The 13937-nt window shown below is 51.5% G+C and overlaps 1 protein-coding gene across 3 annotated transcripts in view; it reads left to right on the forward strand.

Moving 5' to 3' along the window:
• The first annotated feature begins 4070 nt into the window (after positions 1–4070).
• Positions 4071–13937, forward strand: part of DAPK2 (death associated protein kinase 2) — a 120235-nt gene continuing 110368 nt past the window's right edge. For 2 of the 3 annotated variants that reach the window (XM_032623570.1, XM_032623571.1), the window contains exons 1-2: positions 4071–4197; positions 9934–10031. In XM_032623570.1, coding sequence (XP_032479461.1) covers positions 9955–10031 — 77 coding nt within the window. In that variant the 5' untranslated portion in view covers positions 4071–4197; positions 9934–9954. Of the gene's footprint in view, positions 4198–4411; positions 4488–9933; positions 10032–13937 lie in introns of those variants that run through there. The other variant, XR_004348568.1, reaches the window with a different exon arrangement.

Genomic DNA, 13937 nt, shown 5'->3' on the forward strand with positions numbered 1-13937 from the left:
GGGAGGAAGCAGGAAGGGCGGCCAAGTCTGCCCCACACCCTGACCCTGCCTGGCTGGGCGTGGGAGAGTAGAGGGCACAGGGCAGGGTACAGAGGGCTGGGAAGGACTGAGGAACCAGGCCACTTGCCACCACTGAGAGGAGGAGGCTTCCTGCCTGCCTTCTACCCAGAGGGCTAGCCAGCTGGGGAGGAGCCAGCTGTGTCCTCTCCTGGCCTGTCCTGATAGCATAAGAAAGCTGTCAGTGCTGGACCCACTGTCAAGCAGCCGGCAGTCCAGTCTTCATTTGACTCGTTGTGGACCTGCTCAGGGCCAGGCTGGGGATGGGTGGGGTGTAAAGATGAATAAGATCCATTTCCTTCTCTAGGGGAGCTCACACCAGACATTGAAGGAACAATAAACATAGTAATACTCATTGAGCACTTATGGGCCGGACACTGATCCAAGTGCACACATATCCGTAACTAATGGAATGGTCACAACAACCCACGGGGATTATGAGGCACAGAGAGATCAAGATGGTTCCCTGCGGGACTTCCCCGGCAGTCCAGTGGTTAAGACTCCACACTTCCACTGCAGGGGGTGCGGGTTCAATCCCTGGTCAGGGAACTAAGATCCCACATGCCGCATGGCGCTGCCAAAAAACAAAACAACAGAAACAGGAGAAGGTTGCCCAGGATCACACAGTAGGTTGCTCATTGGGATCCACAGTAGGCATCCGGCATCGGAGTCCCTGCATTTAGCCCTCTCACCGTGCATCCTCTATGCCAACCCCAGTGCCGGCTGCCCCAGCCCACACATGCAGCATCTCAGTCCTGGCTCTTGTCTCCTCGTCAGCAGGTTGGTAGGCTCTGTAAACTTGCCAGGTGCCAAAGTGTGCCTTAGGTTATCCCCACTTTCATTGCCCTTTAGTGTCCCCCATGGTTACATCTTCCCCGTGGGCTTGTCTTCTCATCCTGTGGAAGCTTCAGGTTCCTGTGACTCACCAGTCTCATAGGCTGGGGGAGTGTCTTGCACAAAGCAGGTGCTCAGATGTGTCTGTGGTTTGGTGGGTTGATGGAGGAGGCTTTCGTTTCCCCAGGTCTCTGGGACATGAACAAAGTGGTTCTCAGCCTATACATTGGAACCACCTGGGGAGTTTTAACCACTACTGAAGCCCAGCTCCCACTCCCAGAGGTTCTGATGTAATCGGTGTGGGGTGCAGTCTGAGCATTAGGATTTTAAAACACTCCCAGTGTGATTCTGATGTGCATTCAGGGCTGAGAACTCCTGGAATGTAATATGTGGCAGTTATTAACTTTAATTATACATCTCTCCATCCGACATATGATTAAGTGCCAGGGACTTGGGTGCCCTTGGGGGACAATAGAAAACAAGACAGTTATGGTCCCTTACCTTGTGACATTTACATTCTAGTAACTCAATTTAACAGGCTTTACTGGGTTGGGGATGTCAGGCATTGTACGGGCACAAAGATGAACTGGACACTAATTACAACTAAAATAGAGGAAGGGGAATGCCAATTAGGTACAAACCAAGAGTGGTAGGGTTCAGGGGAGAAAGGCATCTGGAGGGCAGATCGGGGAAATTTCCATGGAAGATATGTCACCTGAGAGGGCCCTTGAGGGATGGTTTGAATTTTGTAGGATGGGATGAGGGGGTGATGATGGAATGGCTTAAACAAAAGTATGGAGGCAGGAACAGCCAATAATCCAAGCTGGCAAGAAAGCTGGATGTGCACACACAAGAGGGACGAGGATGTGCATACACAGTGGGGAAATGCATGTCGGAGCCTTAAAATGCCAGGTGAGACATTTGGAACCACGCAGGAACTGAGGCTGAGGTAATTCTTAGCACTTAATCCCTGGACCTCCTCCTGACTTCATTCTGGAGTAGGTGTCCTTGCTGCCACCACCCTCAGGGTTTTCCCTTCCCTGCCCTCTGCCACCTCGGTCCCATGTTCAGTGCTCAGTAGCCTCAGGTGAGGTTCTGATGAACTCACTCCACCCCAAGCATAAAATGCATTTCCAGATGATATCTCCCTAGGCACTGCATTTGGCAAGTAGAATGGAAAGAGCACCAAACTGCAAATGGGGAGGGGACCTGGCTCTAATCTTAGCTCTGCCCCTCACCAGATGTGTGACCTTGAGCAAGTCACTTCTCTTCCTTGAGCCTCAGTTTCCTCCTGTGAAAAATAACCTGGCTGGATGGGATGATTGACAGCGACACTTCCAGCTGCGACTTCTCTGACTAGTTTGCCATGTGTCAAATTCAAGAATGTCCTTTTTGCCTTGGGCAAGGGGACATTGCTGCTGCAAATTAGGTACTAAGCATGAGACTCAGAGGGGGAAGGGATGGAGAGGCTACATGTAGGTGCTCCGCAGCCTCGCCTGAGCCCAGCCTTGGATTCATCATAGCACAGGCACCGGCCATGTGAAGGAAGAAGCCTTCAGATGATTCCAGCCCCCAGCCATTCAAGTCACTCCCACCCACTGAAGTCTCCCCATTTGAAGCCCCAGACATCGTGCAGCAGAGATAAGCCATACTTGTGCCGTGCACTCTGTGTTTCTGACCCTCAAGGCATGAGCCTAACAGAATTGTTTCATGCCACAGGCTGGGGTGGTTTGTTACACAGCAATAGATAATTGGAAATGAGGGAGGAGGTATGAGGATGGTCTGAGGATGAAGGGCCTCCTTATGCTGGTGAAACCTCACCAGTGGTTGTCCTCCTGTGGCCACTGACTTGGAGAGCCACCTCTGGTCTTGGATATTACTTTCTCAAGGTAGCCTGGTGCTCTTGGGAGAGGTGGCTCAAAGCCTGCGCTGTCCTGGAATGTTGTCAAGTTTATGAACAAGAAAGCACCGGGGTCTTTCTAGAGGCTGTCACAGACTCTGAAGTACCAGTCAGCTGGGGGGTGGGAGAGGGCTGGTTGATCTGTACATCTCAGTACCCCAGTGTTGGGAAAGGCTAAAGAGGGGACGGGGGCTTGCTCACACAGGTAGAGGTCCTCTAGGTGCATCTTACACATTCTGTCTCATTTTAGTCCCACAGTAGCTCCATTAGACGCTGTAAGAAGGAGTGTTTACCTACTTTACTGATGAAGAATAAGGTCAGGTGCCATGCCCAAGACTATACCCACACCGGGAACGGCAGAGCAGAGCTTTGAATCAAATGTAGGACTCTGAACCTATCACCCTTTCCTCTTGGACTGTCTTGAGGAGTGCCCTGGATGAATTAGGGATGGAGGCTCTGGGAAGGGGCCTTCATTTATTCTCCCTAAACAGCCTCTTGTCTTGAAATAAGACAACTGAACTTGACTTACATTCTGTTTCTATGTCCTTCCACCACCCCCTCCACTCTCATTCCTTTTTCCTCCCGGGATTTTTGGCAGAAGGAAGAGAGGAGCACTCCACTCCCAAGTCTTTCATTAGGGAAGCCTTGATGTGATGATGTGGGGTGATGTGGGGCTTCACCAACGTGCCAGGCAGGGCTGGGGGCACGGAAGCCAGGCTGCTCCCAAGTGGGGGTGGGGATGAGGGGATGGGGTGGGGTGGTGAGGAGGGAAGTGTCCCTCCCCCTCTCGGCCCCCACCCCACTATGAACCGTGGATGGTGAGGTTTCCAGAAGAATCTGTCCGTTGTCGGAGCACTCTGACTGGGAGGGAGGAAGGGGCATATTCCCTGGTGGGACTTCCTCTTTCACGGTGGAAGCGGGGGACAAGGAGATACCATTTTCTGAGTGATCATGCCAGGCTATATCCAGTGTATCAGCTCATTTAAATCAGTTTCCAGATTAGGCTTGGAGAGGTTAGCCGACCTGTCCAGCCACACATCATGTAAGCGGCAGAGCCCGCGAAGACGCCAGGTCTTGCCACTGGCTCTCGCCCCCTCTCCTGGGAACCTCAGAGGCCAGGAGGTGCACGCTCCGACCTGGTAGAGAGGCTCTCGGCCCTCACCCGGGGGCTGTCCTGAGGGGACTCCCGGTAGGGGGCGCTCCGAGCGCCGTCTCGGGCCTCCGGGTGCGCCTCCAGCCGGCGCCTGGGACGGGACCGGCCGCCCCGCCCTCTCGGCTCCTCCGCGGCTCTGCGGGCAGGCGGGCGCCCACCGCGCAGGGAGCGGAGCAGAACAGAGAGCAGCGCGTCCGGCCGCGCTCCCCGTGCCTACCGCGCCTCCACGCCCGGCGCCGCGCAGCCTCCCGCCGTGAGTAGCGCCCGTCTGCAGGCTCGACGGGCGGGACAGGGCGCAAGGCTCGGGGCTGGGGCTAGCGGGGGCAAATTGCTCCGGGGCAAGTCAGCGGCCCGGTCCCTGACGCCGCCCCCCCGGGTATGGCCGGCCTTGGCCTTGGGTGTTCTGGCCGGCCCTGGACCTCAGGGACTGCCCGCTGGGCCCCTAGGGCTCGCTCCGAAGTCTGGCACTTTGACCCGAGGAACCGGCTGGGAGCGACTGGCAGACCTGGCGCCTAGGGAGGACGGGAGACAGACTTCCATCAAGTTAGGACCCCTTGACGCGGGGGAGGGTCCCAGATTTACGGGGGGAGGAGAGGGCCCAGATCTTTTCAGCATCATCTACTTCGCATACCTCCTTCTCGCCCTCTTGCGAAGAGGTGATGCGAGGAGGGTGCTCCGTACCCAGTCAGCTTTCTCTGTGGCAGAATGAAGCTGTGGTCCCAGTCGGGAGCCTGGGCTGGGGCAGAGTTAGGGTGGGCAGTTGGTCTGCGGCAGGCTGGGGTTTCGACCCCAGCATAGGAGGGTGTTGTCAACGGTTTACCCGACTGTGGTTCAGACATTGTGGATGTCTCATGGCATGTGTGGGTCTGCCTGATCCTCACTGTAACTCTGCAAGGTGGAAATTAGGCTTCTCACTTTGGGAGGGAGAGGAGGCCCAGAGCCGTAAGTGTTGAGGCCAGGCGGTGGTAGGTTAGGAGTGCACACCGGAAGAGAGGATGCATAGCTGCTGCCTCGCTGGCAGGTGGAAAGGTCGCTGGGGGCGGGTGGCCCCCGACACCTTGTACTCAAGAATCCGGTGGGGGGCAGCTGGGGACCTCTGCTGTGGTTTCTGACATTGTATTTCTCAGCTGCCTCTGTGTAAGGTATTCCTGGGAGAGCCCTGGTGACTGAGGGGTGTTGGTACGTTGGCCTCTTCACGATTTCCTCCGGAGTCCTGTTCTTCCCCAAACCACCCATCTCCCAAGATGTGTTTTTAGCACCTGAAGTGGCCCCATTCGGCAGCTTTGGGAGAGGCTTGGGCAGGGGGTGCAGGATTTTGTGGATTTGAGTGGGTGTGTGCTGGTTTGGGGTGAGCTTCCTACTGGCAGGAAGAAGACCTGAACTGACCCTGACCCTCTCCCTAAGGCCTCCCTGGTTGTTAGATGTGGGGGGTGACCAAGCAGGCTGCCCAGCGGAGCTGGACCTTTACCAGGAAGATAGTTTTCTCATGTCAGCTTAGGCAGGTGGCTGATCTCAGAGCCCCAGCTTCCTCATCAGAGATCAGGGTGGGTCAAAGCCTCCAATGCATGGAGGGCCACTGTAATGCTGGATGCCCCTCCCTTCTGTTGGCAGCCTCCTCCTGAATGTGATGGGGGCGAGGGGCAATCATGGTCCCATTTCACAGACTTGCACTGGGTGAGGATCTCTGAGAGTTCAGCAGGGTGAGCTGGGGCCCATGGGGGAGGGGCTTAGTAGGGTTGAAACTTCCTTATGGGATGATCCTCCAGCCCTGGAGGCCTCCTCCCAGGTTGTCCCTCAGGAGGCCACCGACTTCGTAACCCTCGTGCCACCATTGGAGGGTTGAGGGTACTGTCAACAGAAGCTGGGGGAAGAGCAGCTGGAGTGGGCTAGCTGTGTGACTTTTAGCAAGTCCTTTCCCCCATCTGGATCTCAGTTTCCTCCTCTTGTAAAACAAGTGGGTTTGACCAGACAGCAGTGGTTTTCAAACTCCTCCCACCCATGAATTCTCACACAGAACCCCAACATATAGTGTAGATAAAGTGGAACTTCTCTGGCTCCCCTTCCTCATGCTGGTGGCTCCTGAGCAGAGTCTAAAAATCCCCTAGATGTTCTTAGAGATCTCTTTCTGTGAGGTTTTAGGAAATCTGTGTTAACCTTTCAGAAGTGTTGCCTAGTATTAGGGTTGGGGGGCAGGAATGTGAATTCTAGAGATTCCATTAAGAGAAATGTAGGCATTAAGATGGGCCTCAACCTTGGAATGTCTGGAACCGATGGATGGCCTGTGCCCCTGGCCAAAAGTTGTAGCTGTGCCCTCTGCCATGTGGTTTCATCTTTTCAGGGCCAGAAAGATGCCTGTATCTCTGGGTCCTTCTCCGGGTCCTAGCTGGTGACTGTAATTCCACCTCAGGATGTCTCCCCTTTGGTTTCATGTCTCTAAACTGGTAAAATGCGAATTCATCTTGGGGAGAGACGTTATGAAGGGGCTTTGAGTTGTTATCAGCTGCTTCTACCGGATGAGCTGTCTGAGCAGCAGCCTTGAGAAAGACAGCTGGGGCACTAAATTTACATCAGCCAACATTCATGGAGTGCCTGCTGTGTACCAGCTACCACAAGGGGACAGAGGTGAGAATGTCACAACTCCTGCCCTCATGAGGCTCCAAGACAACAGGCAGGAGGGAGGGAACTCACATTTGTTGGAACCATCCAAGGACTGTGAAAAACACTTAACATATGTTATCTCATTTGTCCAGTAGATATCAGACTCGTGTTTTAATTATGTAAAATTTTGATTGCCTACAAAATAACTGTACATACCATCAAGAAGCATCATTGTCAGCACCCAGAAACCTCCTTGTGTCCCCTTCCAGGCACAACCCCTGACTGAGGCGTAACAACTATTATGACTTCTAGCACCATGGATTTGTTTTACCTAGAGGGAATCACACAGTCTGTAGTCTTTTGTGTCTGGCTTTTCTCATTCAACATTATGTTTGTGAGTCTCGTCCACATTGTTGCAGGGAGCAGTAGTTCACTTTTTCTCATTGTTGTATAATAATTTCATTGTATGGGTATAACTCAATTTATTTATCCATTCTTCTGTCGATGGCCATTTGGTTGTTTCCAATTTTTAGTTATTACTGACAGTGCTGCTGTGGACCATTTTGGAAAACATCCGCATGTGTTTCTCTTAGGTACGTCCGTAGAAACTGACCAATAGTTTTCCAAAGCAGTCCCAGTGTATACTCTCCCTAGCAGTTTTGAGAGTTCTCCAAATACTCACTAACACTAGGCATTGTCTAGACTTATTTCCTATGTAAGTAATTTGAAGCCCAGAAAAGTTGTCTTGTGCTGTTTGCTAGTAAGTGGCAGAGCCGGGATATGAACCCAGGCCTCTGTGCCTGTGGAACCTGTACTCTCTCCCTCTGGGTTACACATTGACATAGATTATGAAATAAACCAGAACGTGATAAGCTCTAACCCTAAACATGTGTAAAGAGCCCTCTTTGGGAATGTAAAGAGGAAGAGAGTTTTAATCTGTTTTGGCAAGAAAAAGGGTCATGGAGGCTCATAGAGATGGTAGCATTTGAGCCTGGCTTTGTGGGAAGGGAACAGTTTTGCTAGGAGGGCCTTCCAGGTGCCCCCCCAACCCCCTGAAAAGGGCCCAACTTGAGCTGGGGCGTGGCAGGGGTGAAAGTTTTGGGGGAATGGGAAAGGTCTACTTTTGCCTGTAATATAGGATTTATGGGGGAGGGGGCTATGCTGAAATGGTGAGTTGAGGCCAAACTGGTGGGCCTGGTTTGAGCTTAGGGAACTCCCCTGGCCCCCAAGTTCTGGTCACTCAGGATGTGGAGCACAAGGCAGGGGCTCATTGTTTTCTGGGGAGGTGGGGCTTCTTCAAATCCAGCTCAGCTCCTGATAGCGAATGCAGCCAGCCTCTTGCCAAATGGAGGATCATAGCTGTTCCTGGGACCATTCTCAGGGTATCTGCCAACAGAATATTTTTGGAGTTTTCTGCTTCCATCTAGTTGTGAGAAATTAGTAGCTACTGTCACCTCCACCCCCAGGATCTGACCCAGATGGTTTATTTGGAAGTATTTTTTCAGCAAAAAGATGACGATAGATAGCAGTCCTGCCCCCCCTCAGTGCTAGTCTCAGGAGGTTTGCCAGGAATGGGGGTTGGGGGCGAAGGGGGCCAAACTTCTGACTCTGATCAAGCCAAACTTGCCAGGAGAATCCCAGTACCTTTTCCTCAGAAGGGAACAGAATTGGTGCCTCAATGGCTATGGGAAGCAGAAACACAAACAATGGCCTGGAATGAGTCAAATAATAATGATAATCATCGTTCTTATTTGCCCAGCAGTTTATGTCCTTATCACAATGGATCCTCACATGGATGTGTGAAGTATGTGATATAGACGTGATCACCCCAGTTTACAGAGGAGGGGGATTGAATCCCAGAGAGGGTGCCAATGTGCTATGGGTCACATGGCTAATATACACCCAGATTAGCCTAGAACCGGGGATCCTGGAGCCTGCTTTTCTCAGGATTCCATGCTTGCCAGGCCCTGGATGAGCATGGAGTGAAGACCAAGCAGGGAGGAGGATGTGTGATGCACAGGCAGGAGGTTGGCAGGTGGCCCTGAGAGTAAGGCCTGGGAGCCAGGCCAGCTCTGCCTGGAGGTCTTCAGGGATGTGTGTGACTCGATGGAAGGGAGGGAGGCAGGTGGCATGTTGGTACCAGAGCTCTGGTTTGTAGGGGGCAGAGGTGGAGGAAAGAGGGTGAAATGTGTACATCACCTGAGAGTTAGAACAGCTTCAGCCACTTGACACTGATGAGACGTGCCCTTAGGTAATGGTGCCTCCACCCAGCCTGGTGAAAACAGTCTTTTGGGGTTCATGGGGCCCGGCCGTGGTTGGTCTCTGATTGCCAGGCAGAAGAAAAGCTGCCAGCACTAGCCAAAAGGAGCTCTGAGAGGCCTTTGCTAATGACTCTTGAAAGATGCATCCACAGGTAGCTGGTTTTATCTTTGTGATGCGCAGGCTGTGTCCTGGGCCCTGTCCTCGGGGTGCTGTCCAGGGTGGCATGTGGCTGTCCCAGGAATGGGTGAGCTCCTTAGGGCAGGAGGATCCCAAGGGAGGATGCAGACCGTCTCTTCTGGTGGAGTGGTGAGTGCTCTGCGTGGTTCAGAGTAGTCCTGTGGTTCTCATTAAGGTGCCCTGGGTAGGCAGAGTTAGCTCCATTTTACAGATGAGGAAACAGCCTCCTCCCTCTGACAAGAGATGAGGTCATAGAGCTAGTTGTGGACAAATTGCACCTAGAACCTCAGGCTCCTAACTCCTGGTGCCTACTGTAATTTGTCACACCACTCCCAGGCATCTTTCCCTTAGGGTGATGAGTGAGAGAGTTTGAAATCAGTTCAGACTCCAAGTTGGGTGGCACAGCGCCTGTAGGAGCTGAGGCCATGCACATCCCTTACCTTTCTACTGCATTTTGTGGTTTATAAAATTAATATCCTGATTTGCAGTGGTGTTTACAGTACTAATCCCTTTTACAGATGAGGAAGTTAAGACTCTGCCGTTTAAATGACGTAGGCAACTGTGGGACTTGAACCTGGAACTTGACTCAAAAACGAGTTCTGTTTTTCCTGCATCACAGCTGCCTCTTTTCTCAATAGACCTGAATTTCATGAGAACAAATTGCCGAAGTTGCCCATGGCCCTGTTTCTCTGAACTTGTTCAGAGCAGATCTGAAGAAGTGAGGAGGGCTATTTTTGTCTCCTTAACAAATGTGATTAATATAAATCAAATAAGAATGGTACATCATTGGTCACAGGTGAGGAAAGGCTTGATCAAGGCTGTTCTTGAGGAATGAGGGCTGTGGGTTATCTTTAAATTATTAGCTTCCAGGCAGCCAGTTACTTTTGGGCCTAGATTCAGGCTGGTACCAATTGACACGTCTGTCCTAACCTCAGGTATTTTCATGTTTCAGGGCTGTACGCTCCAGGCCTCAATGAGGAGCCCAAACATGGAGACATTCAAGCAGGAGAAGGTGGAGGACTTTTATGACATCGGGGAGGAGCTGGGGAGGTAAGTGGCTGTGAGAGGTATACTGGTCAGTAGATCTTGTAGGTCATGGGCTTGTCACAGGACTCGTGGGAAGCTTTAAAAACAGTCCTGAGGTTTATTCATCTTCATGGGTGCGTCTGCAAGGAATCATCTCTCTGGAAATGGAGACTTGCCAGGAGAAAGGACTAGAATTGCTGAGTTCCGTGTTTTCAGTATAACCTGGCTGACAGTTAACGGCAAATCTAAATGATTCTTGTTGTATCTGTTACTTTGCTCCCAAAATCCTCCCCAGGCTCTGGACTGAGATGTGACCTGTTGGTTTTCTTCTCCGAATCCCACTTGGGATTCTCCGTGGCTCCCAGGTGTTGTTTTTTTTTTTTTAATGTTTATTTATTTATTTAGCTGTGCCGGGTCTTAGTTGTGGCACGTGGGCTCTTAGTTGCAGCATGTGGGATCTAGTTCCCTGACCAGGGATTGAACCCGGGCCGCCTGCATTGGGAGCATGAACTCTTAACTACTGGATCACCAAGGAAGTCCCTCCACAGCTCTCAGGATTTTGTTCTGTAAGCTCAGAGCCTGAATGGGAGGTGAAATCATCCTCCTGAAAATGGCTTTAGATTGAGTGACAAGCCACATGAGCCTAGTTGTGAAGGTTCTTCAGATCTGAGTTATTGGGTGCATTTTCAGGTTTGCTAAACCCACAACGCAGACAGGAGTAAACTCAGATCTGAAAGTAGTTACTGTCTGGAGAGAAATGATTTTCTGAAGCTCTCTTCTTGCCTCTCATTTGTAACAACTGCTAGTATTCAGGTGGTACTTTAATGATTACAGAACACCAATCTTGGAGTTTGAGTCTCACAACAATTCATGAAAATGGGAATTATTTTTACTCTTATTTTTCTTGAGGAAACTGTGGTCCAAAGAGCTTAAGCAAGTTGCCCCAAGTTGCTCAGCCAGCAAGTGACATGGCCAACGTCTGGCCAGTCCAGTCTGTGTCTGCACACCTGTCATGCTCTCTCCAGTGCACATGGTTCTTGCACACTCACACATACTTGCGGTACACCCGGCCCAACCCCTCCACACACCCAGCAGAGTAAAAATCTGGGGGTTCAGGGCCTTCACTGTATCCATGATGCACAACGGGAGCCTTTCCCTTTAAAGAGCTCCTGTGTCAGGACTAATTCTCTTACTTTCTTTTCTTCTCTTTTGTTTATTTTTTGCAAATATATGTATATATTTATTTCCTTTTATTTTAAGCACACTGAATTTATAGGTTAGTGTTTTAATACAGTTTTAAATATTACATCTTAATGTATCATACAGGTTTGCTCATGTCATGAAATATTTTAAATGCAATTTTATATTCCCTTGTGTATGCATGCCTCAATTATTCAGCCATTTCCCCTACTGTTAAAAATATGCAGTTTCCATTTTTTTTTTTTTAATTTTCATTGCTAAAGCTATAGTGAACATCCCTTAACAGACATTTCTGATCCTGTGTTTGTTTCCTTAAGATAGATAGCTAGAAGTTGGGTCACTGGGTACTTTTATTTTAAAAAAAAACTAGAAAGAACTTCAAAGCCAGAGGAGCCTTACTCAGTTAAGAATGGAAAGTGCAGTTATGGGAATTCCCTGGTGATCCAGTGGTTAGGATTCGGTGCTTTCACTGCCGGGCCAGGTTCAATCCCTGGTCAGGGAACTAAGAACTAAGATCCTGCAAGCCGCGTGGTGAGGCCAGAAAAAAGAAAGTGCGGTTTCTTCAAGTTTAGGGAGTGCTTGTCCTGCTTGACTGGATGGGTCAAGAAGCAAGTGTCTGCAGAGTCCCAGAGTGTCCCAGAGGGGGAGATTCCTCAGCCTTCTGTCTGGGCCATTGCCACTGGCAATCCGGGGCCTGTGAAGGGCTGGGAAGAGGCTGGAGGGTGGTCAGCTGGACTCTGCCTCTGAGTGAGAAGCGAGGATCTCTTCGCCTCGGGCGCTCCTCCTGAACTTGGTGATGCTGGGGGCAAAGTGGCATCCTTAGCCACAGACCCTGGCAGGCCCTACCAGTGGCTTTTGAGTCGATGGCCCCATGTTGGCCATGTCCTGTGTGTAAGGGTCTGTGCTAAGTGCCCTGGGTACAGAGATGAGCATGACATGGGGAGTCTTTGCCCTCCTGGAGCTCCAGCCTGGCTATAGGGGCAGCTGTGCACATAACGAGGGCAGCGTTGGATGGGATTATGTCGGGTGGGCTGTGAGCTGAGAAGTCAGGAATTGGGTGGGGGGGGGGGCTTGGGCTCTGAAGAAGGAAGTAGACATTTCCCGTGGAATTCATCTGTTATCCCTTCTTAGTCCTGTCTCTCCCCCATTCCATACCTCAGAGCTCTTAGAACTGGAAGAGACCTCATGCTCTGGGGTCCTCCATCTACAACAGGGTATGAAGGCCCCAGGTACCTCACAGCCTGGGGAGCCTTGGAAGAACCTCCCGTCCACCACCTGGTACCTGCAACTTTTCTAAGGTTCTAAGGTGCTGGCTGGACATAGGGTGAGTAAGAGGCAGCAAAGGTCTGAGGCCTTTGGAATGGCTTGTCGTCCTAGGATTTGTGGTCTAGAGCAGGGGTCCCCAACCCCTGGCACCGGTCCACAGCCTGTTAGGAACCGGGCTGCACAGCAGGAGGTGAGTGGCAGGCAAGTGAGCGAAGCTTCGTCTGCGGCTCCCCATCACTCTCATTACCGCCTGAGCCATCCCCCCTCCCCGTCCGTGGAAAAATCGTCTTCCACGAAAACAGTCCCTGGTGCCAAAAAGGTTGGGGACCGCTGTTCTAGAGGTCCGACGAGCTGGAAGGCCTTTAGAGGTCTTTCTTCCAAGACCCTCGTCGGACAGTTGAGGAAACTGAGCCTCAGAGAGGGGAAGAGTCTTGCCGGGGGCCATAAACAGGCTGGAACTAGAGCTGCCTTCAGATGACTGCTGGGCTTCAGAAGGGGCAGTGCTATCTGTCTCTCCTCCTCTCTTCTTCATGTAACACACTGTTGCGGGTGTACCTCGTGCCAGGCGTTGTCCGAGGCAGCGACGAACAAAATCGACGTTCCTGTCCTCTTGCAGCTTGTGTTCCATTGGCAACAAGTGATTGAGGGATCACAAAAGGACAAGTCACTATAGAGTGTGTGATGGGCTATGAAAGGAGAGAGAGGGATGCTCTGAGAGAGAATAGGGGATGTAGTTTGCCCTGGGTGGCTGGGGAGGCTGCTCCGAGGAAGTGGCTGAGGGTAAATGCGCAGGCAGGGGAAGCAGCATGGATGCAGGCCCCGAGGTGGGGAGAGCCTGGGACCTGAGCTGCTGTCAGGAGGCCAGTGTGGCCGTGGAACTTGAGCTGGGGGCAAGCAGTGCTAGATGAGGTTGGATATATAGCTAGAGGCCAGACCCAGCCTGCGAGCTCTCTGCCAACACAGACTGGTAGAGAGATTTGGCCTTTGGGGACACACAGTTTGAGGTCTGGGTCCCTTTCCTAGCAGTGCAACCTTAGGACAACTTACTTGACCTCTTTGAGCCTGAGTATTTTTTACCTGTAAGATAGGAATAATAACAGTAGCTACCTCGTGGTTGTGGGGGTTAAATGGGATGCTGGGTCTGTGGTGTCCCTCACAGAGCTGGGCACAGGGGAAGTGTTCAGTGAAAAAGAGCTTCTGGCCTTTGAAGTAAGTTTGGGTGTCAAGGCCCCATCTCCCACTTCTAGAGCCTCCCAGCAGGACAGTGTGGGTCTCTGCAGGAGGAACAGCAGGAGGGGTTGTTCTTATGTTTGAGAGGAGCTTTATGTAAACCTGTTTCCTTGGCTGTCTGTGAGCACCCTCCCCTAGACTCAGGGCTGTCTCATTGACTTTAGCTCCTCCTTAAGTCCTTACTATGCAAAAATGAAAATGAGTGAGAGTCACTTTTCCTTTTTTTACCTGTAA

This window comes from Phocoena sinus, chromosome 2, assembly GCF_008692025.1.
Source record: "Phocoena sinus isolate mPhoSin1 chromosome 2, mPhoSin1.pri, whole genome shotgun sequence".
Classification (NCBI taxonomy): domain Eukaryota; kingdom Metazoa; phylum Chordata; class Mammalia; order Artiodactyla; family Phocoenidae; genus Phocoena; species Phocoena sinus.